This window comes from Phyllostomus discolor, chromosome 11 (assembly GCF_004126475.2).
Source record: "Phyllostomus discolor isolate MPI-MPIP mPhyDis1 chromosome 11, mPhyDis1.pri.v3, whole genome shotgun sequence".
NCBI lineage: Eukaryota > Metazoa > Chordata > Mammalia > Chiroptera > Phyllostomidae > Phyllostomus > Phyllostomus discolor.
The window spans coordinates 42,647,658-42,671,742 of NC_040913.2; the positions used below are offsets into that span (position 1 = coordinate 42,647,658).

Consider the following 24,085-nt stretch of genomic DNA (forward strand, 5'->3'; position numbering starts at 1 on the left):
ATCCCCAGCTGGTCTTTCACTAGTGTAGGGTTTTGCAGATGCCCCACCCCCTCCTTTTTTTTTTTTTACCCCAATAAAGGAAGTTCCCTTCTCCTTTTAGTTTGCTGAGAGTACCCATCCCTATTTTTAGGCTCCCTTGAGTCAAGGCCAGGAGATTATGGAGGAAAAAAGGAAACAAGCAGCCATTTCAATGATAGTTCAAATTCTGATCTTCTGCAATCCATCTGCTTTCATTTATTTTTAAGAGACCTCAAATAGCTGCTCCATCATTCTGTCCAGGTTCCACTGCTGAATTCAATGGGAGAGAAAGGCTAGAATGTGCTTACTCCACACCATCTTATTCAGAACTGGAATCCTTGAGTCATTTTGAAGTGAAATAAAGTTAACCAGTTTATTTTGTTCTATTCAAAGTATGTATTTTTTAAAAAAAATGTAGAGGATCTAACGATAAGTCAAATTTAATCTCTTTTCAGGCTTACTTTTTTTTTTTTGAGGGAAGTCAGAGGATACCTTCATTGCTTTGTGGGTGTGGGTGGCGCTCAGGAGCTCTTGGAGGGATGGCTGGCTCCCTCTTCACCATATCGGGCTTTGCACTGACCCTGCGTCCAGTGGCCACGCAGAGCCAGGAGGTCCTTGTTCTTGCGGACCTGTGCTGCTCTGGGCGGCCCGCACATTCCTGTAAATGGCTCATACCTAGGAGGCGGCTGGCTTTCGCTGGCTGATCTCCATTTCCGGCTCCAGGCCCATCACCTTGCAGTGAATCAGCAGTGGTCGCAGAAGGAATAGCAGGCTTTCAGGTGATGGGGTTATGTGCTGTGTGTCCGCTCGTTCCTCCTGATCAGGCAGCTGGAGCAGTTCTGGACAACCATCCACCGCGCATGAGCGACGCGGCAGCTCCTCTCCACTCGGGACACAAGACGGAAAGAGGCCTCGACACAGACTTTCAAACAATCTTTCAATTTTAAGTGCCACCTGGCACTCCAGCTTTCAAAAGTACATGTGTCTTTAAGTCCTGATGCTTTATGGGCTTCTGCAGAGTAAAACAGCTTGCGTCTTGCTGGCTTTACCCTCTGGAGAAATGGGTTTAGCTCTGGCCGGTCACTCACTCAGTTACCACCCACCCATCTAGTTTCCATCCTCCAAAAGGGTTGTGCCACCCTGCTGTTGTCATGCCTCCAGCTCCCTTTGTCCTTGTGGATTTTGTACCATTCGTCCTGTACCTTCTTTGATCCTTTATCATTCTTTTACTGGGACTTTGGTAAGAAGCAAAACCAATCACATGTATTTCATTTATCAGGAGTCCCCTCCTCCTTTCTTAAGAACTGGATTCAGGTATTAATTCACCTTGGAACCACTTCCAAAGGTAGTTAGTTACCCATATTTTACTGTGTATATGTGCACCCATGTTACTGGCCCAAACATTCAGGAAAAAAATCTTTTAAATTTTTAATTCAATTATTTATTTATGTACTTATTTTTAGAAATAAAACCAATTATTGTATTCCAGGGTATTATTTTGCTTATATTTTTATTGCTTTCTAATATACACTTTTAGTGCATAAGCATACATAAAATAATTAAAAATATTTATATAGCTACAGAATTAGCACTATCCATGTATAATGTACATCCTTATTTTCTCCTCAGATTTGGGCAAAAAAGCGTATATTATACACAGCAAAATACAGTATCCTGTGCTATCTTCTGATCCTTTAATCATGCTTTTATCACTGTCTTCACCACACTGTACTGTAATTTATTTGACTAAAGCTCTAGTGCCCTGTAAGTTCCCTGGGCCTGCACCTGTTATCTTACTTATTTCTTTATCCTAGCAATTCTGAGTGCTCAAAAATATTAATTAAATAAATAAATGAATAAATAGGTGAAACTATTCAAAGAGAGAGGTTAGAGATGGTACCTGTGGCCTGACCTTGTAAGGAAGTAGAAAATAAAAAGACATCTTCAGAATGTTATAGAAACACAGAAGAATGCTGTATACAGAAAAACTAAGAAAGACAACTTCAAATTTGACTTACTTTTAACTGTTCTCAGGACTCGTGCTACAGATCATGTACATTTTGCTGCGTGTTTTCTGGTCCTGTTCTAATTTGCCTTTGGAATAAGGCTGACCACTACAATCCTCTGCTGATGGAGGCACTGCCCAGCTGTTACTCTATTATTGATTTCTTCAACCTGACAGGTTTAGGCACAGACCGTTTTTTTTCAGTTCCTTTTTTGGCTTCACAGAAGTTTTCCAAACAGGATGATAAAACAAATTGCATATTTTAACACCAGGACAGATAATGAATTATGTAACTCATTGGGTCATAAGTTAATATTAAGTATTTGGGTAATAGGGCTTCATTGTAATTTGGGTTTGTTTCCATGAAAGCATTAAACAACTCTCTAGTCCAATATTACCCAAATTCTAAAGTTCATAACTTTTTTCTAAGTTTTTATTTGTTTACTGAGTAGTTATTCTATGCCAGACATTAATGAATTTCATTCTTACAACAACTTTGTAAGGTATGATGATATTATCTTCATATTATGATTGAAAGTGAAACTTAGAAAGAACAAGTAATTTGCCAAAGATCACATACAAAGTGGTGATCTTTGTATTTGGATCTATGGATTTGAACACGGATTTAACCACTTCAAATTTTATGCTCTTAAGCCATAGGTTATGTGGCTTATGAATAAAATTACAACTCCATCTATAAACATAACAGCAAGGTTTTATTTCTATTGCCACTGTTATATGTTGACTTTCTATGAGCACATAAATTATGAGCTCAGAATCATAAAACTTCTATAGTCACTGACTGTGAACATATTCACTGCATTTGACATCTCAGTTTATAATTTGATATATTACAGAATTAATTTGTTTCCTTATAGTACTTTAAAATCATACACTTGTTGATTTGTCTTAAGGAGGTGGTTGCTGATTTTAGTTATATTCAGCAATTATTAATAAAGTTGTGATCCAATAGAAGCAATAATTTTGGAGGAATGTAAAAATCAACTAGCAATTTCTTTCTGAAATACAGTGTTTAGAAGAAAGGTGCCCCTGTGCACAAGCCCATGAGTGTCCTACTCAAGGGCAGACTTCCTCTAATCCTTTGCTCAAACCAAATTTCTGGTTCAAGAACACTGCTAGTGAGTAATTGGGACAACTGTGGGCTTCAACATTTCCTAGAGATAACATGATACCATCTTATCTGTGTCCTACATACCCCTTCTCCTTCTTTTGCTTCCCTCTTCCTTTCCTGATTTCCATTGCCTTCTTTCTGGAAGGCCTTGCAGTTAGGTAACTGTCCTAATTCTCCCTGAGGAGTTAAAGGCTTAACCAGGCCAGGAGAATGCTGGAGTTGGCTGAGAGATAATTGCTAATATTCAGGAATTCTCTCCTGGGAGTAGAATTTTGGGAGTAGACTATTAACCTTTAGCTTGACATCAGCCAGGAAAAAATATGTACAACGTGGACATTGAGAGATAAATGCCGGACCACCCCCAGAGTGCTGGTTCATCAGCACACCAGTGGGGATCATGCTCTCTGGGGAATCTTGTGCTTTCATTAGATACTCCTAAAAACCTTATTCAAAAATCTATGATTTTTTATCTAGATTTTGATCTATGATTTTATGATCTAGAAGACAGAGAACTTCTATGGCTGGGGTTTCTCTAATATAGTGACTTCCAACAAGTTTTTTTTTTTTATCTCCTAGCACACATAAAATAATTTATAAAATTCTATGGTGCACCAAAAATACATTTTGCCAATCTGACCAAAAAAATAGATAAAATTTCAGTTCATTCACACTGGATGACTTTATTTTGTTGGCTGTTGTCATTTTTTAATTTGACAGTCTAAGGGCAAAGAGGTCAGTGCTCCTGACTAAATAGTCAGATATCGCATGCTTTAAAAATTCTTGCAGCACACCAGTTGAAAATCATTGCTCTAATAGGAATAAACAATGGCAAAAATTCTTAGAGGCATTGCCTAATTATTGCTGTGTAGGCAAACAGATGACCTTCTGAAAACTGCTATGCTAACACATTGCTAGGAAATGTGGTGGGAAAGTATATATATATATATTTTTTTTAAAGCATTGACTTTCTTGGCCAAGGATGATCCCCAAAGGCATATGTACATATGACAAACCTGTAAAATGTATATTATCCTATAGTAATGACCCACAGACTGTGAAATATTTTCAGAATTACTGACAAAAACAAAGTATGAAGTATGAAAATGGATTATGTTTCTTAAAAAGAACAAGGAATTACAAAGCTCTACAGAAGATCTGGAGATAACATAGCCTGTAGGGTGAAAAACCCTACATTTAATGATGGGGTACCAATCAAATAACCTAGTGGTTTCCAAAACTGAAAGTAGGCCTTCACATCTTATTGTGATCTTCAAAAATCATAACTGTTGAACTAGTGGTCAGGCTTAGTTAGCTAAGTACAGCAAGCTACATTGACTCACATTCCTAGAATATTTTCTCTGAAACAAGGAAAGGATGAGTTGTGCTCAACGCAAACTATCTTCCTTTTCTATGGTTTTTTTTTTACTATGCATCTCTCTATTTTAAAATATTTACTATGTTTGTTGTTCATCAGGCACTATCTTAATTATTAAAGATGAATAAGTTCCAGTCCTACACTGTCTTTGTTTTACAGGATTCTATCCATTTTTAAAGTATCTGGTATCATTAAAGGAATACTATAAAGTATATAGTATTATTCAAAGGTTTCAAAGAGATTCTACCAGTAATATATAAAATACTTAGTTTCTGATTAGTTTATTGTGATTAAAAGACAGCATTTGAAACCTTTCAGCCTTTTTGCTGTCACAAGAATAGTCACCAGGAACCTTTTAGAGGAAATTATTTGAGTTCTGAAGAAAGCTGTGGTGTAGTTTTAACAGCCTTCTTGGGAAGAATCCAAATGGCAATAAGTAAAAATATACAAAAAGTATGATTTATAAAGAATACTACAAAGCATAGTCATAAAAATTTTGTCTTATAATTAACCCATGCTTCTGAAAACATGCAGTTGAAGTAATAAAAATGCATTCTTAATAATGGGCTCTTAGAACAACAGTTAGAATGATGCTTTGAATTTGTTGTTACAATTGTTTACTATCTGAAAACAATGTGTTCCTATCAAAGCATGTGAAATTACTGAACACATTGTATACCCAGAGCTTGGTATATACCCTCTTGCAAGCTATACTCATGAAAACAACTATCGATGAATTCATTAAACAAAAACAAAAATTCAAAACAACAATGGCTTCAGAGCAAAGTCATAAGGATAGAGATACAACACGTGACTGACACAGTTACCTAAATAAAACATTTTGTTTGACACCAGACAAAGGAATTCAGGAAAGATGGGGGTCTATAAGTGGTGGGTGGCATGGGAGCTGGTTTGCCTGACCTCCACTGCTGACCTAAAGGGGCACATCAGGACTAGCAGGAGCCGCCCAAGCAGCAGTGTGTACAACTCCCATAGCAGCCTGGGGCTGCCTCAAATTACTGAGTGCAAACCTGGCCTTTTCACTTCTATGATGTACAGTAAGTCCTTCTGGCCACTAGATGGAGATCGGGTTACTCTGCTAGTGACAAGGGAAGCTGCTGACAGCCAGCAAGTGGTCATATGGTGCGGAGAACCTGTTCTTTTCTCAATACTTCCAATCAAGCCCCCAAATCAGGAACAGACCTAGGCTGAATAGAGTGTCCATAAGTGAGGAATAGCTTGTAGGACTAAACAGGAAAAGAACTGGAAAAGACATATTTTTGCTTGTTGTCTCCATTACCCCTGGAATAATTCACATTTAGGGTTGGTTGTGTAAAGTACTAGTAAATAATAACATGAACTGGTCTAAATAAGACCAATTAAATATGTTGTCTCATTGTTTACTGAGCACTGAGAAGGAAGAGGAGATATGCAACTAAAATTGAAACAATGGCAGACTATTTGGACAATGAATCCTGTCTGTTTATACGTAAAGATATGCTCACAGTTTGCTTCTCAGTTTGAATCTGTATATAACTGTACTTTTTAATATCAATCAGAATGGATCAGGGAACATCAGAGATGTAAGGAGAATGTTAGATAACAACTATTCTTATTTTCTAAATGGAACTATGATTCAATCACAAATTATGTAACTTTGTTTCTGTTATAGCTGAACATTGAACTGGAGACACAGATATATGTTTCCTGGAAAATGGGTTGTTTGAGGAAGGATCAGATTTGCCTGGCATAATATAGCCAAATATTTTGTTTATTTTTGAGATGTTAGATACTATAATTCTGTTTATCCCTAATAATTACATATATTCAACAAATACTTATTCAGTTATATAAAACAAATGAATAATTTGTGACAGTTTAAAAGAATTCCATTTGTTACCAAACACCTATAATGAGCAGTGTAATTTAGTATGCATGAATGTGAGCATGAGCAAAAATACCGATTGCCTGCCGTGTACCAATCATTATGCTATGAGATGGGAATGCAAAGATGCACAAGAGAGTCAGGGAAGACACTGGGGAGAGGAAAGTCACATAGCTAAAATGCAAATAGCAGTTAATTTTTGTAGCAGTTGACGCCAGTTATCAAAATTATGAGTAAAAGTCCATTTTAAAGTTCTGTAGTAAAAGATACACTTAGTAGGCCACAACTATTGACCACAGGAAAAAATGACCTTTGCTATCTATAACACAGGAGAAATTAAAAAGAAAATAAAATAAAAGATTCAAATACAATAGTGTTTCCTATTAGCTATCAATCATTGTATGAAAATAGGGAGAAGAAACTAATGTTCAGAATAATAAAAGAAATAGTACCATAGTTAATTAATTTTCTAATTATTGTTACCAATAGTGACCAACATTCAATCTGTTGCTGTGATAAATCCATTGCACTTAATGACATGTTTATTTTAGAGCTATACATTTGTTTTAACTTAATTAAATTAATATATTCATACCATTTCAAAAGGACTTGAGGTTGTTTGTCTACAATGGTTTATGATTTTAAAAATGTTCTTTCAAGCTTTTAAGAATCTAAGAAAATTATGTATTATTCATTCAGAAACATATATAGTTCTCTTTTAAGGAAATCACAAAAATAACCACATAAAATAGTTAATTATTAATCAGGTATCAGATGAGTAGTTTACGGAAATTTCTTATCTTGCTAATTTGCAGAGCAACACAAATGGCAGAAACCTACCTTTCTTTTTGCTAGATAAAAAATGAAACTTCCGGCCAAGATGGAGGCATAGGTAGACACACTCTGCCTCCTCACACAACCAAAATAAGGTCAGCAACATGTTAGAAACAAGATAACAACCAGATCTGACAAAAATTGAACTGTGTGGAAGTCAGACAACCAAGGAGTTAAAATATACACATTCGTCCAGACTGGCAGGAAGGGTGGAGTCAAGCAGCCGGGTGGAGAGGGGTCATGCACAACACAAAAGTGGTGGCACCAAATGTGTAAAGCAACCCAGGTGTGTAAGACATCCCGAGTACAAGACCAAAGCAGGCGGATCCAGCGAGGCGGTGACTGTGAAGTGAGGAACTGTGCACAAGGCACCTGGCTGTCTGGGTGATCCCACATTTACAAACAGATAAACGAGGCGAAATTGGGCAGTGAGACGACCACACAACCCAGGCTCTCAGCGCCTGGAAATAGAACCTGGGGACACTGATTGAAAACACCTGTGAGGGTTGAGGCACAGGGAGAGACTCCCAGCTGCACAGGAGAGTTCGTCGGAGAGACCCACGGGGTCCTAGAATGTGCACAAGCCCACCCACCTGGGAATCAGCACCAGAAAGGCCCAGTTAGCTTGGGCGAAGTGGTGGAAGGGACTAAAATTCGACAGAGAGAGGAGCAAGCACCATTGTTTCCTCTAGGACCCCACCCCCACACACAGCGTCACAACCTAGCAATTGGATTGCCCCGCCCTGGTGAACACCTAAGGCTTCGCCCTTCATACATAACAGGCATGACAAGGAAGAAAAAATGGCCCAAAGAGAAGACCAGGTCACAGCTCCACAGCAAATACAACTAAGTGACCAAGAGATAGCTAACCTATCAGATGCACAGCTCAAAGCACTGATGATCAGGATGCTCACAGAATTGGTTGAATTTGGTCACAAATTAGATGAACAAATGAAGGCTACAATAAGTGAAATGGAGGAAAATGCACAGGGAACCAATAGTGATGGAATGAAAGCTGGGTCTCACATCAATGGAATGGACCAGAAGGAAGAAAGAAACAACCAAACAGAAAAGAATGGAGAAATAAGAATTCAAAAAAATGAGGAGAAGCTTAGGAACCTCCAGGACATCTTTAAACATTCCAACATCTGAATTATAGGGGAACCAGAAAGGGAAGGGGAAGAGCAACAAGTGGAAAAGTTATTTAAACAAATAATAAAGGAGAACTTCCCCAATCTGGCAAAGGAAATAGACTTCCAGGAAGTCCAGGAAGCTCAGAGAGTCCCAAAGAAGTTGGACCCAAGAAGGAACACACCAAGGCACATTGTAATCACATTAGCTGAGGTAAAAATGAAGGAGAGAATCCTAGAAGCAGCAAGAGATAAGGGGACAGTAATCTACAAAGGAGTTCCCATCAGACTGTCAGCTGATTTCTCAAAACAGACTTTACAGGCAAGAAAAGGCTAGAAAGAAATATTCCAAGTCATGAAAGGCAAGGACCTCCATCCAAGATTGCTCTACCCAGCAAAGCTCTCATTTAGAATGGAAGGGCAGATAAGGTGCTTCTCAGATAAGGTCAAGTGAAAGGAGTTCATCATCACCAAGCCCTTATTTTATGAAATGTTAAAGGGACTTATCTAAGAAAAAGAAGATAAAAAGCATGTATAGTAAAATGACAGCAAACTCACAATTATGAACAACCACACCTAAAACAAAAACAAACTAAGCAAACAAGTAGAACAGGAACAGAACCATAGAAATGGAGATCACATGGAGGGTTAGCAACAGAGGAGTGGGAGGAGGAGAGAGGGGAAAAAGGTACAGAGAATAAGTAGCATAGATGGTAGGTAGAAAATAGACAGGGATGGCAAGAATAGTATGGGAAATGTAGAAGCTACATAAAGAATTTATGACACATGGACATGAACTAAAGGGGGGGAATGTGGGTGGGAGAGGGTGTACAGGGTGGAGGGGAGTGAAGGGGAGAATGGGATAACTGTAATAGCATAATCAATAAAATATATTAAAAAATGAAATGTAAACAACATTTACTTCGGAAAATTAAAGAAATTACAAATCCTTTAATGACATGCTTTAGTATTTATGGGTACACGGACTTCCTCATTGTTCACATCAGCTCCAGGTAGCAGCTAGATTAGGTGTGACTGAGTCATTTTTGTAGCCATGGAGTCTCCTCTCACTCTGTGACCTGTTCCCATACACCTTTCTAGTGCAGGGTTGGGTCTACTTACTATGACTGCTAAACTTGCATTATCTGGAAGCAAGGAAATTGATAAAAACACATCTCTATTAGTTGCATAATTTTGTTTATGTTCACTAGCCTAAAAGTTTTGGCCTTATAATAATGTGCCGCATTTTAGATCCTCAGTATTTCTATTTCCTGCATAGCATGCACAGGTCCTCATAATGATGGCAGTAAAAGTGAGAAAGGTGCAAAGGTGGTGCTGGAAACTGATTAATGCTTTAGGGTAAAAAATAAAAGTTGATTGTATTAGCATGCTGTGCTGTGAGGAACCTGTATATTTAAGCACTGACAGAAAAAAAGCATATTTTTACTTATTCCCTACCTAAATGGATAAAGTTTGCCTTTTTCTGGGTCCAAAATTTACTTTTGCCATTAAAGCAACTATATTTGAGTGACTGGGCTAGAAGTTTTCACAACTGTGGCATTAGGAACTAAATTTCTACTGCAGAGTATGCACCCTTATGAGGTAAGGTCAATTCAAGTGGTACCTGCATTTGTCTGTCATCTTGCCCAATCATGTTTCTCCATTCCGCAAGTGAGCGCTGCAGATGTTCAAGTCCAGTTTCCCAAAGCCTGACGTGACCTCCCATATCAACACTCACAACGCCACCTTTCCCCCACTCAGCTAGAAGTGCATCCGTGTCTGAAATAGTAGATACCCATGTGGTATATGGAGAGAGAGATTCTGATCTGAAAAAGAAATCACGGTATTCAGCCAATTGGTAGACTAGGCAATGAAGCTAGTTTAATGTGAATTAGGTTCATTAAACTTGCTATAAAGAATTCTAAGAGTAAACACATTAAAAGATATCAACAGATCTATCTATAAGTGAAAAAACACACATTTAGTTATTGGTTATTTTTCTGTATTTGTGGATGCCAGATGACATCAGTATTCACTGTCAGAGAGAAAGAAACTCACACTTCTCAAACATGCAGCCTAAGGTCAGTGCTGAAAGTGATCTTTTGTTTATGTGTTTTAACTGCCTTCGTGTTTGATATTTTGCCTTTTCTAACTTATGAAGTTATAAGGATTTATAGTCAGGAATTTGTGTATTTCTTCTGTTATATATTTCATACAAACACATATTTCATTTATTTTATATTTCATAAATATATACATTATATAGACAGATAGTCATTTCTGGGAGTGCACTTTTGCCTGTAAGAGTTGATTTCATACATCCTTTATCTGAGTATAGCTAGCACTATACAAAAATGTATACTAGAAATTCTAATTACTAGTGTTGGCTCTCTAAATACATCTGATATATTCTATATGAAATAAATTATCTAAAGGTATGGTCTCATCAGATAATGAAAATATGAGCTATCATTATTGATCTGGTAGAACTACAAAACCACTATGTATCAGGGAAAGTCTTATATTCCAAAAGTAAACCAAGACTACTTTGACATTTTTTTTCAGTCAGCTTTAGTAGATTGCAAACATAGAGTAACAAAGCCAGCTCCTCTATAACACAGAAGTCTTAGAAAATGTTTATATGAAGAGGATGACAACAGTAGGATGGGACCAAGTGTTTCAGAATTACTTTGCAGTACCAGAAGGACTGAAAGAAAGTAACATTTGATATAATACAGGCTATCACTGTTTGTGCTCTCCAAAAAAATTTGCCTTAGGCAAAAAAAATTAGTAGGCACAGATAGTGAAGTAAAGGGCAACTCAAGGTAATGAAACTTATTCATGTGAAACTATGATGTTTGAAAGTCTTCCAAGAACACTCAAGATTGTGTGTCTGATGAGCACTGTATCTACTGGTTGTGTATTTAACTCGCCACCATGAAAAGTGAAATTTACAAGAGCAGTTTCTTCAATACGTCAGTAAAAAGTGATGAAGAAATCACATTTTGAGAACAATTTGTACACTAGGTCTAAAATCTCTTCTCCACTTTTTCTTTTTCAAATATGTGTTCCCCTTATACATAAGTTCTTTAAAGAGCACAAAGATTTATAGTAGACTGAAATCTAGATTTATATACAGCCACATATAAGACTAGGCAGTATCATTTTACAAGTGCAAATAATATAAACATTTGAGAAAAATACATTTTACTGAGGGCAAAAGTGACATATTCATTTTGGCCCTTCATTTACACATAACTTTACTGTATTTTTCTATTATTTGAAGTTAGCTATCAAATGGAAAATTCCTGATGTCTAGCAGAATGCTCAATTTAAGCACTTAGCAACAAAACTGAAATCCAGATGGGTTGTTCCCTTGGGTTACATATATGCCAAAATATGACAAGAGTTAATCTCAAGAGAAACTCAGGACACACTGACAATGAACAGACTGTAAACCACATGGCACTTAAAATGTGGCAAGTCCAAATTTAGATGTTTTGTAAATGTAAAATACATACTAGCTATCAAAGACAGAAAAAAGAAGGAATGTAAATTATATCATTAAAATTTTTATATTGAATACATGTCAAAATTGTAATATTTAAGATACATTATAAATAAAACATTAAAGTTAATTTCACTTGTTTCTTTTTACTTTGTTAATGTGTTTACCAAGGAAAATAATATTACATATGTGGCTCATGTTACATATTTCTATTGGACAGTGTAGCTCTAAATGAATTATGGTGACCAGCTGGCACTGGTTATATACACAGTTGCTCTTCCAGATGTTCTTTCTATGGCAGGTATAACAGATATGTTATTGAGAAAGTTAAAAAAGAAAAACATAGAAATCAAAAGCTAGGGCTGATAAGGAGAATATAATGAAAGAAATTGTTTAATGCTTTAGAAATGTAAAACATAGAAAGTTGTTCCTTGCTTTTGTAATTAGCACTAAGTGTACTTTAATGGGAAATCAATTAATATGAATAAGGACTTTCCCTAAATGACTAAAATTATTTTCCATTAAACTGACATAAGAAGGCATACATATATATGTTGGAATAAGTAAATCTATTTCTTCAAATATGCTTTCATTATTTATATTTCTTGAACTTGACCAAAGGGTCCTAAGAAATGTAACTGTGTTTTCTGAGTTATTTTGTACTGTTATGCTGAGCTATTTTCTTCTGGGAATTGAGGAGTGGGTAAAAAGGTGGCCTGGTGATATTGCAGGGACACTGACAATCTCCAGTGTCCCTGGTCTTCCTGTGACATTGGAAGGCTTTCCAAGCTCCTCTGCTCAGGATTTCAAACAATTTTTTAATTTATTTTATTTTTTCCATCACCATTTATCTGCCCTGTACCCCACTAGCCCCCTTCCATGCTCCGAGTGATGTTTTTGCCACTGTGTTGTGAAGGTTCAGTCACCTGTGAGGGAGTATATGTGAGGAGGGGATGTGAGACCAAAGCAGGTGCATGCGCAGGTTGAAAGAGGTCAGGTATGTGTGCATCCCAAGAGAGATGGGCTACAGGTGAGGACACTTGTGCTCATCAAAGCAGACAACGAGCCTCATTGCTTCTCTGTTTGTATCCTCAGTCTGGCTAGTGTGGATGCTTTGCCTCCATCCCTGGACAATAATAAAAGCAGCGAATGGTAATGAATTCTATTCCAAATCTCTGAAATCCTTTGACTATTGTATGGCCTTCATGATTGCAGGTGTACAATAACATTTTAAAACAATATTAAGCAAATACTATTTAATTTACTTTGACATTTTGAACCCATTTACATGAGAAAAATAATATATAAAGTTAGAAATTATGAAAATATCTGCAATACTACAACTGCTGTTTCAGAAACAGAAAAATTACCATTAGGACAGATCAACAAAAGAGAAATGAAGTCTATAAAGCTGATTGATTTATACCTATGTATAACATTTGAACATTTTTCTAAAATGAAAATTAAAAAGGCAGTCAGGCATGAAAAAGAACAGCAAGATGTAACCCATGTTTAAAAAAGTTAAAAAAAAAGAACTTTCTATTTAAGGAAGCAAAAAGCACACATTTATTCAAGGTACTTGTTAAGAATTCACTCATTTTTAAAAAAAATCTGACATACAAGCTAAGAACAAAGGTTTAAACAAATTACCTGGGAATTGGAATATATCGGAGTTTCTTTGATTGAAGATCAGTGACTTCTATATAACCAGATGTGTGTGGAGGGGTAACATCTGCAAATAGTCATGACATAAACAGAGTATTAAATTACTACATGGTACCAAAATAGGACCAAAAAAACCCCTGCTAAAAGTGAAATAAAGTTATCAACAGCCTGAAGCAGAACTCTGAGACCCACTTGACAAGGTCCTGGGCTAAGTCCAGCCTCAAGGCCAGACTCCCCAACTTATGTTTTTCTTAGGGAAATACAAAAACTGTCAAATAGATGCATATTAGACAGAGATTCTTTACTGTCAAAAAATAACCTAAGTTCTTTTCATTGTCGTTGAAAGTGTCCCAAGATGGGTCAATGTTTTAGTACTTCCAGTGAAATGTTTCATCATCTGAATTCTGGTTTCTTTCTTAGGAAATCACAATGATAGTATAATCTGGCGCAGGGGTGTCAAACTCATTTTCACCAGGGGCCACGTCAGCCTTGTGGTTGCCATCAAAGGGCCGAAATAATTTTAGGATTGTATAAATTTAACTACTACTTAACTGTTAAGAAGTTGAAATTACATTCCGCCCTTTGAAGGCAACCACGAGGCTGATGTGGCCCCTAGTGAAGATGAGTTTGACACCCCTGATCTGGCAGAATCAGCACCTACTTTGTAATCAGGCTGACCTTGTGTGAAAGGCTTACATTTCCGAACAGTGTTTTATGCTGGTCAGGTTGGTTACTGCTCTGAGACCTGCTTTTATCATTGGCAAAATGGGGATAAACAGCAGCCTCAGAACAACATCATAAACATTATTTTGAGGATCACATGAATTTAGTAAATGCAAAGCACCAAATTAGTAATTGCCCAACATGCAGTTGCAGTTATTGAGGCTCTAGGAGACAGGAAAAGGTGAAGTGAGGATGGGGCAGTGGGGTGAGGACTCGGCCATGAAGAATATGAAAATATGGGGAAGGAGAGGGTTCAACAACAACAATGTTGTTTCCCAGCAAATTCCTGGAGTTTACTGAAATTCTCGGGGTTTTCCACAGCTCTGAGTATCACCATCACCCTCATCTTCTCTAGCTGCCACTCACTACGCATCAAGAACTCTAGTCTTTACAGATAGCATTTTTAATACTGATAACAACAAAGACTTAGGATTCTTGTTTGAGAGATGAGGAAGCTGAGGTTTACAGAGGTAATACAATAATGTGGCTTGCTTGAGGTGACTTAATGGTAGAGCAACGGAGGTGGTTTTCAAACCCACAGCTTTCTGCCTCTGAAATCTATGCTCTGTCTACCACTCCCACAGCTCTTACTTGAATGGGCCCAGAGCAACAACAATTTTACAAATAGCCTGTTGGGAACTGCCCTGCCTGGTTTTAGAAGCTGTAACCCTCCATGGCTAAGACTGAGTGAGCAAATTTGGGATGATAAGCCACTAAGGAGACAAAGCTTATCTCCCTGGCAAGAGTGCTGCCTCTGCCCCTTTTACTTCACCCTGCCTGGCCCCCAGTGCTTGATCAGTTAACCAATGACAGGTAAAATTCCTCAAGAGATGGATGATCTAAGACAGGCACAATCATGAGGGGGCCCTCAGGGAAGGACTTGGGGGACTATAGCAAAAGGGGGTGATGGACCCTCACGCCTGAGCTTTGACATAGCCTGAGACCTCATTCTGTCTACAAGAAGTCTCCTAACCTCTTGGCTGCTTTACTTCCCCTGCCTGACTTAAGCCTGAAACAATAACAGAGGGTGGTGCAGCCCTGTGCTAGAAAGGGCAGCTTTCCCTGGATGATCAGGCCTAAGAAAGAATACAAAAAATCCTGTGAAACCTGCTTTGCTAAGAATGCTCTCAATTTTCTGATAAGGGTTAGAGCAGGATGTGAGTTTGTTTCCCACAGTTTCATAGCCCTTTAGCTAACAGACCCTGACTCAGAATAAGCCCTCATTGTTCTTTGTATATTATCTATTGTTTGATCCTTATTGCCTGACAATTACTGATGAGCTTTACTTGTATTCCTGTGCCAATTGAACCCAATAAAAGCCCGCTGAGGAAAAGGCTCTTGGCCCTTCTCCTTTAAGAGATCAGCCACCTTTTCGCCCCAAGCAGATCATGTCTTGGTAGACTTATTCTCATCTGTGGCAGCCGGGGAGGTCCTGTGGGTGGAGCCTACCCACAATAGCCCCATTTTACAAACTCTGAGCCACTATCCATCTCTGAAAACAAATAAACAAAAAAGTTCCCTAACACAGAACCCATGCTTTTAAAGATTTTTCTGTCTATCTGTCTGTCTGTCTGTCTATCTATCTATCTATCTATCTATCTAGTTACTTAGCTATTTACCTATATCTTCTTATAACTTATTATTAGAGACATCAAAAATGCTCCCATTGAGTTTATCACATGTAGTTTACAAGAAATAAGGAACTTGGTATTTTTATTTCATATATGCAGTTGAAGGTGCTTCAGTAGGCCACCTGAAGAAATCAAAATCTTTCTTGTTTATTCAACAGACATTGTTGAGCTTACTTTGCACCAGACAAAGTACAAAGCCCTGGGGACAGAAAAGAAAGAGATGAGGAACCCACAGCATAAAGTGGAAAGTTCTTTTTTGGGAAAAAAATAAAACACTGTGGGCCCTTAAGGACTTGGAAAGAATTCTAGGATGGGAATCACAGGCCTGGGGCCCAGTATGAGCTGCAGAGCTAGGCAAGGAGTGGGGCCAGGGATGAAGAGGTCAGGGGAAGGAAAGATAATGTGCAGGGATAGCAGAGGGTAAGAAGAAAGAGTTATGATGGTAAGCTGACCACCCAGCTGGATTGGCTGTCCCCAGATGGCTGTTTGTACAAGATGAACATGCTGATCCTAAGTCAGGTACTGCCTTCATTGGAAGTGCTGCCTGGGATATAAGGACAATCTTGGATAAAGTTTTGCATTATATGTCATTTTTGATAGTTCCTGCTGCGAAGACCTAGCTGAAGTAGGTTCAATTATTTATAGACCCAGGCTCTTTGCCAAAAATCACCACTTACTGAAGCAGTTGTGATGGCTTGAGCTGCCTAGTTTTTTTGGCTTGCCACTAACAGGAACTATTTTCATAACTATTAGTATTAAGTTGAGTTACTGCCTTTAGCACTTTTAGAAAGCCCAAGAAAGCACAATAAGCCAATTTATTTTAAATTATCTTTTAAAAAATGTTTTCTTCTTTCATTGTGCAAATTAATTTCATGGCATGAAGAGGATGAGAGAATTCAATAATAGTTGTATCTATTTCAAGTAGCGAAAGCAAGAATTTTACTCTTCATGCTACAAATATTTTTACTATCAAAAAGGCAATTTGTGGCTATAAAGTATTTAAAAAAATACCAAGGGTGGTGGCAGTAGTGGTGGTAATTGTAGGCATTTGATAAAGAATCAGAATTCATGTTTGCTGATTTGAAAATAAATCAGCTCAGAATATATGATTAAATTAAGGAAGTAAAAAACCTTGGCTAGATTTCTCTCCAAACTTAGCCAAATCCTTGTCTATCCATTTTAAATGTTCCCACACTGCAGAGAGGATGGAGGCTCAGTAAATTTCCATCACATTTATAATCCAGGTGGATTTCAAAGGCAGGCATGAACTGTATTTAGGGATTAGTTCCCTGATGATTAAAGGAAAGTCACTGCTGCAGTGTAGACCGTATTGTTCCCATGGGCAATGGGGATAGCTCACATGCAGTGCCAAGGTTAGGAAGAGGCATAAAAACTGTCAGGCAAAAGCACCAAGAACATTTACAGAGGGAAAATGAAATTATGTTAAACAAATTTACTCCTTCTAGCAATGTAATTTGATGTACATCTGTTAACTTCTACTTAACAATCTTGTGCTCACAAATCAAAAGAGTGATGTGTGCCTTGCAATCATGCTGATACCAAATCTTTGAATTTACTCGAAGTTCAGAAAACTGCACTGCTTTCAGTCAAGAGTCATTATTTTGCATTTAAAGATCTGAGGCTTATGACTAAAAAAAAGATGACATTTAATTACAAGAAAATCAATTAGAAGAAAGCAGTAAATCTCCTCTCCTATGTATTAAACAAAAGTTATACCATCATTAAGTCACCAGGAGAGTAGCTTTTGCAGTTTTTATTGATTTCTTTAATAAAAGGCTGATATGCATTAGTTCCTGACTAGTCAGATGGTTGGATTCTATTTCCTTTAAAAGATTAAATTTTCATCAGAGATTTACATGAGCATAAAGAGTCACTCAGGCCAAAAGAAAAAGCAGCCAACCCCTGCTTTACTCCTCTCACCCCTCCTTTCCTGCTCCCAGCGACACGGTCAACTTTTATCCTATTTCTTTGGTTCACCTTCATCCCTGTGGTACTGTTTTGCTGTTTTAGTTTTAGGGATTATTTATTGATTTCCCACAAGGTAAGATGAAGAGTTTAACTCTTTCCATATACCCTCTCCCTGCCTAGCATCTTGTTTTCCCATTCCCAATGTATTACAATTTTGGTTAGATTAATATCCAGTGCTTCTATAATTATGATTATATAAATGCTATTCATAGCTGAGCTATATCTTATCTTTGGTATTATTCCTTTCTCTTTCCTGTACAACTTTTTCTTTTCATGGAGTTAATAATCAACATGTTTTGTAGTTGGTTTAATTTTTCAGTTAATTAGCACAAATTCATCCTCAAATTGTCCCCTGTCAAAAGTCTAAGTATATTTAAACATATTGGACTTATCACTTTCCCTTTCTTGGAGGTATCTCTCCTGAAATCTTCTCATTTTTTCTACTCTGAACTGATTGGTCCCTAGGAGTGTGCCCAGCTATCATTCTGGGGTCTCCCTTTACTATTTTCCTAGGGATTTTTTTTTAATAGCCCAATAAGTCTTCCAGTGTACCAGACACTGTCCTAAGCACTTTTGCATACATTTGGAATATTCAAGGAACACTGCTTAAAACAAATGAGGAGAAATAAAACTCCTACCAACCCCCAAAATTGCAAAAGATACAAATAGGCAATTCTAGAAGAGTAAATCATGACATACAAAAAGATGTTTAAACTTACTAGAAAACAGGGAAAGGTAACATGAAACCACAACCTAAAAACTTCCGCAAGAGCAGATGAGGATGCGGGGCCCTGGGACTCCTTTTATGCTGTGACTGACAGCTCTGGGAAACAGCTCAGTATTGTCACTCTTAGATATAATATATACCTTACAGGCTCTCAACATATACACAATGATACAGGTAAAAGAATATACGTAGCCCATTATTTTTAATAGCAATGAATCAGAAAGACCCTAATGCAAATCAATAAAGAGTAGATGAATAAATTGTGGTATTACAGTAGTGAAAATTAATGAAGTAGAGCCACCAGTATGGATGATAACAAAGATTCTCTTTCTCATCAAATTCTGGTCAGACTCCAACCAGATCCTGACTTTTGAGCTTCCAAAAGTTTGTCTCTGCATTGTCCAGTGTTAGCAAGAATAATGGCACAATAAGCTTGATTCAAATTACCTACTCTCAGTATCTGATTGAGTTCCTGATCATCCACTGGCCTGCATTCAGCAAGAATCCTCTTAGAACTTCCGGCAAGATGGAGGAATAGGTGGACGCACCGTACCTCCCACACACAACCAAGATTAGAACAACAACAATTTAGAGCCAGAATAACACCCAGAACTGGTAGAGGATTTATCTGAATGGAAGTTGGACAGCCAAGAATTTGAAGTAGACCCGTTCATCCAGACGGGTAGGAGGGGCAGAGAGGACGAGCCAGGTGGGCGCAGGTCGGCGGTGTGCGGAGGTTGGGGAGAACTTGGTGCGAACTCAGCGCGTAAGCCATCCAGGGCGTGCAAGATCACAGCGGTGGACCCTGAGTACGCAAGCAGCAGCTGGCGGACCCAGTGAGGCGGCTATTGTGGACCAAGGCAGAGCTCGCAACCCAGGATCCCAGAGAAGGGTCTGAGATCCCAGGAGAACGGAACTACTGCCATTGTTCCCTCCCATCCCCGCTCCCGCCCCCGCTCCCACATATAACGTCACAATCTAGCGACTGGGGTGCCCAGCCCCGGTGAACACCTAAGGCTCCGCCCCTCACCGTAACAAGAGCGACCAGACCGGAAAAAAAAAGAAAAAAAAAAAAGGAGAGACAGAGAGAGATATGTTTCCAAAAGAAGAACAGATCAGTCCCCCAGGACTCATGGTCACTTTTGAGTGACCAAGAAATAGCCAATCTATCAGGTGCACAGTTCAAAACACTGGTGATCAGAAAGCTCACAGAATTGGTTGATTTTGGATGCAAATTAGATGAAAAAATGCAGGTTACCATAAAACAGATGAAGGAAGATATACGGAGGAGAGCCAATAGTGAAGGGAAGGAAACTGGGTCTCAAAACAATACAGCGGACCAGAAGGAAGATAGAAACAACCAAGCAGGAAAGCATGAAGAAATAAGATTAAAAAAAAAAGGAGAAGCTTAGGAGCATCCAGGACATCTTTAAACATGCCAACATCTGAATTATAGGGGTACCAGAAGGGGAAGGGGAAAAGCAACAGATTGAGCATGTAGTTGAACAAATAACAAAGGAGAACTTCCCCAATCTGGCAAAGGAAATAGACTTCCAAGAAATCCAGGAAGCTCAGAGAGCCCCAAAGAAGTTGGACCCAAGAAGAAACACACCAAGGCACATCATAATTACATTAGCCAAGGTAAAAACGAAGGAGAGAATCCTAGAAGCAGCAAGAGATAAGGGGACAGTAATCTACAAAGGAGTTCCCATCAGACTGTCAGCTGATTTCTCAAAAGAGACTTTACAGGCAAGAAGGGGCCGGAAAGAAATATTCCAGGTCATGAAAGACAAGGACCTACATCCCAGATTGCTCTATCCAGCAAAGCTCTCATTTAGAATGGAAGGGCAGATAAGGTGCTTCTCAGATAAGGTCAAGTTAAAGGAGTTCATCATTACCAAGCCCTTATTTTATGAAATGCTAAAGGGACTTATCTAAGAAAAGAAGATAAAGAAAAAACATGTATAGTAAAAGGACAGCAAACTCACAATTATTAACAACCACACCTAAAGCAAAACCAAAAGAAACTAAGTAAACAACTAGAACAGGAACAGAACCACAGAAATGGAGGTCACATGGAGGGTTAGCAACGGGGGGTGGGAGGAGGAGAGAGGGGGAAAAGGAACAGAGAATAAGTAGCATAGAATGTAGGTTGAAAATAGATAGGGGGAAGGTAAGAATAGTATGGGAAATGTAGAAGCTAAAGAACTCATAAGTATGACACATGGACATGAACTAAGGGGGGGAATGTGGGTGGGAGAGGGTGTACAAGGTGGAGGGGAGTGAAGGGGGGAAATGGGACAACTGTAATAGCATAATCAATAAAATATATTAAATAAATAAATAAATAAAAAGAAATATTATGTGGGGGGGGAAGAATCCTCTTAGGTTGACTTAGTCAGAACTTTCCCTCACCCTCTCAGCAATTTTTCATCGTCTGATCCTCATGAAATTGGAGGATCTATACTAACTGATTTTAAGTCTTGACTAAAAAGCATAAAGCTAGAAAGTAATTAAGAAAATATGGTAATAGTGAAGGGATGGACACATAGATCAATGGAACAAAACAGATCCACACATATGTGGTCAGTTGATTTTCAGCAGTGGTCCAAATAATGCAATGGAGAAAGGAGAGTGTTTCAGCAATAGTGCTAAAACAACTGAACATCCCCCCTCCAAAACAATAAGCCTCACCCCACACCATATGAAAAATTAACTCAAAATGAAGCATAAATGTAAAACCTAGAAATGTAACATTTCTATAAGAAAGCGCAGGAGATTTTTCCTTTATCAAAATGGGAGAAAATGTTTAGAAAGCATATTCTCATACTGAACTTGTATCTAGAATATATAAAGAACATTTAAAACTCATTAAAAAGAAAGCAAATAACTCAATTCAAAAAATGGGCAAAAGATCTGAAGAGACATTTCATTAAAGAAGATATACATGAAAAGATGTTCAACATCATTGGGAGCTAGTGAAAATGCAAATAAAAATGAGATGTCACTACACACCAATTAGAATGGCAAAAACCTGACAATACTAAGTACTAGAAAAGAGGCAGAGCTACTGGAACTCTCATTCATTGCTGACAGGTATGCAAAGTAGTACTGCCACTTGGGCAGTTTCATCATATGATGAAAAAATTCCACTCTTAGGTATCTAGCCAAGTGAAACAAAAACTTATGTTCATTTAAAAATCTGTGTACAAATGTTCACAGCAGCATTATTCATTATTGCCCAAAATTGGAAACTATCCAAATATTTACTTGTGAATGGATAAACAAACTTTCATACATCCACAAAATAGGCTACTTGGCAATAAAAAGGAACAAACTATTAGTACACACAACATAAGTGATTCTCAAATACATTGTATTAAGTGGAAGAAGCCAGACTCAAAAGACTACATGCTGTGTGATTACACTTACATGACATTCTGGAAAAGGCAAATCATTAAGTACAGAAATCAGATGGGCAAGTGTTGGGGGGTTGGGAGGAGGGTTGGATCACAAAGTGTCATGAGGGAGATTTGGGGGAGATAGAACAGTTCTCTATCCATTGTGGTGATAGTTACACAACTGCATGTATTCGTGAAACTCATAACACTATAACACTAAAGAGTGAATTTTACTGTATGTAAAATGGACCTTGGTAAGATGAAAATGTATTATTTAAAAATATCACTCAGATGTGTGCAGAATGTGAGGAGGAAGAAAGAGTGGAAGAGGGAACTTCATCAGGAGGCTAATATTCCAGTGCAAAGTATTGGTGATGATTTGGATGTTGGCAATAAAAACTGCAGACAAGAAGGTGGATACAAGATATATTTGTAAGATTGTATCAGAAAGACATGTAATTGATGATGAATAGATATGGAGGTTGAGGGAGAAGTATGAGGGCTGAACTCCAGGTTCCTGGGGAAAAGAAGGTGCTCTAAATTGTAGTACAGAATTTCTTGAAATCCCTGTAATGCTCCATCATGCCCCTGCACCTTTCACATGGGCTTCCCTCTTGGTGGAACAATTCCTTCATTTGATTTACTCCCACTCACCCTTCAAGAGTCAGCTCATAACCACCAGTCTCCTCTGTGCTCGTACGTCACCTTGTGAATATTCCTACCACAGCAGTGTACAGCAGTTGTCAGTTTATTCACCGGCCCCTTCTACCATGGAAACCATTTTAAGGAAATGGTAATTTATGTGGAAGATACTACTAATTCTAAATATTAACATATAGCCAGGACTTCTCAATCCTAGTAATAGATTATTATAATATATTTAGAATTATATTTATGAAGTCCACACTAGTATAAAAATGTAAACACCTCTATGATGCAAATAACCATCAGTGGCCCAATGACCAAAATTTTTCATAATTATCTATCATAATGAAAGCCAGTGTGCCTCAGTAAGAATAGCTCTGGGCTAGGGACTGGAAGGCCTTGGTGCACATGGGGCTCTGGGGTGACCCTCAGCAAATTATTTTACCTCTCTGTTTCCCTGCATATAAATTAGAGTGTACAGTAACAATAAAATGGGGACTTGAAGATTAAATGAATTTATACAAAGAGAATGATCAGCAAAGGACTTGACATATGCTATGCAGTATGGTGTATTGGTTTGATACAATTTTAAATCAAAGGACTGTTTGCTGAGCTAAACAGATCTCTAAAGACTTTGGGGCATCAGTTCCTGCCCTGGTAAAGGCAATTCATACACCAGCAGCAGCCTGAGGAGTCCGTGTGCTGTGCCAACACCAAAGCTGCTGCTCTGTAGCAACCTGCTGTAGCAACAAGGGACTTTTGTTTTTGTGCTGGAGGCTGGCAGTGTGCTCTAGGCTGGTATGCAGTCTTTCAAAGAAGAGGTACACCTCAACTAAATTTGACTTTATTTCTTTTACCTCTCCTTGCCTGAAACAATAGTGTGATTAATTGATCATTGGTTTGAAGTATATTATTTCTTTACTGGTTTATTAAAAGACATTGTTCTGTATGCAATTGGCTTATGAAATTCCTACAGTGAACATGTGTTAAATAAATTGCTGGCAAAGAAAGCTCAGTCTCTGAGCATAATTTGTAGCCCCAAACAACACATGTGGTAAAAAATATAAATTAATTTTTGAGAGGATTAATAAGCAAATCAGTAGCCGAAATCTCTGGCCTTTCATCACAAGAATTTAAGCCAGTGGTTTTCACCTTTTTCATCTCATGGCACACATAAAGTAACTACTAAAATTCTGTGGCACTCCAAAAACATATATTATTTTTTTGCTAATCTGACAAAAAATAGGTAGAGTTTTGATTTATTCATATAGGGCAGCTATTGTGTTGGCTGTTGTCATTTTTTTTTTATTTGATGATATAAGGGAAAAGAGGTCAGTGGCACACCAGTTGAAAACTGCTGGTTGAAGACAAAAGCCAGGCTTTTTTCTATGTCATTTTCTATGTCTCATATTCTATG

The 24,085-nt window shown here is 38.0% G+C and overlaps 1 protein-coding gene across 3 annotated transcripts in view; it reads right to left on the reverse strand.

Annotated features, from left to right (window-relative positions):
* VWA8 (von Willebrand factor A domain containing 8) overlaps positions 1 to 24,085 on the reverse strand; it is a 417,525-nt gene that overhangs the window by 110,348 nt on the left and 283,092 nt on the right. For 2 of the 3 annotated variants that reach the window (XM_028526305.2, XM_036011319.1), the window contains 2 exons: positions 13,538 to 13,619; positions 10,004 to 10,205 (listed from right to left, as the gene is read on the reverse strand). In XM_028526305.2, the coding sequence (XP_028382106.1) occupies positions 10,004 to 10,205; positions 13,538 to 13,619 (284 nt within the window). Of the gene's footprint in view, positions 1 to 9,353; positions 9,525 to 10,003; positions 10,206 to 13,537; positions 13,620 to 24,085 lie in introns of those variants that run through there. The other variant, XM_036011320.1, reaches the window with a different exon arrangement.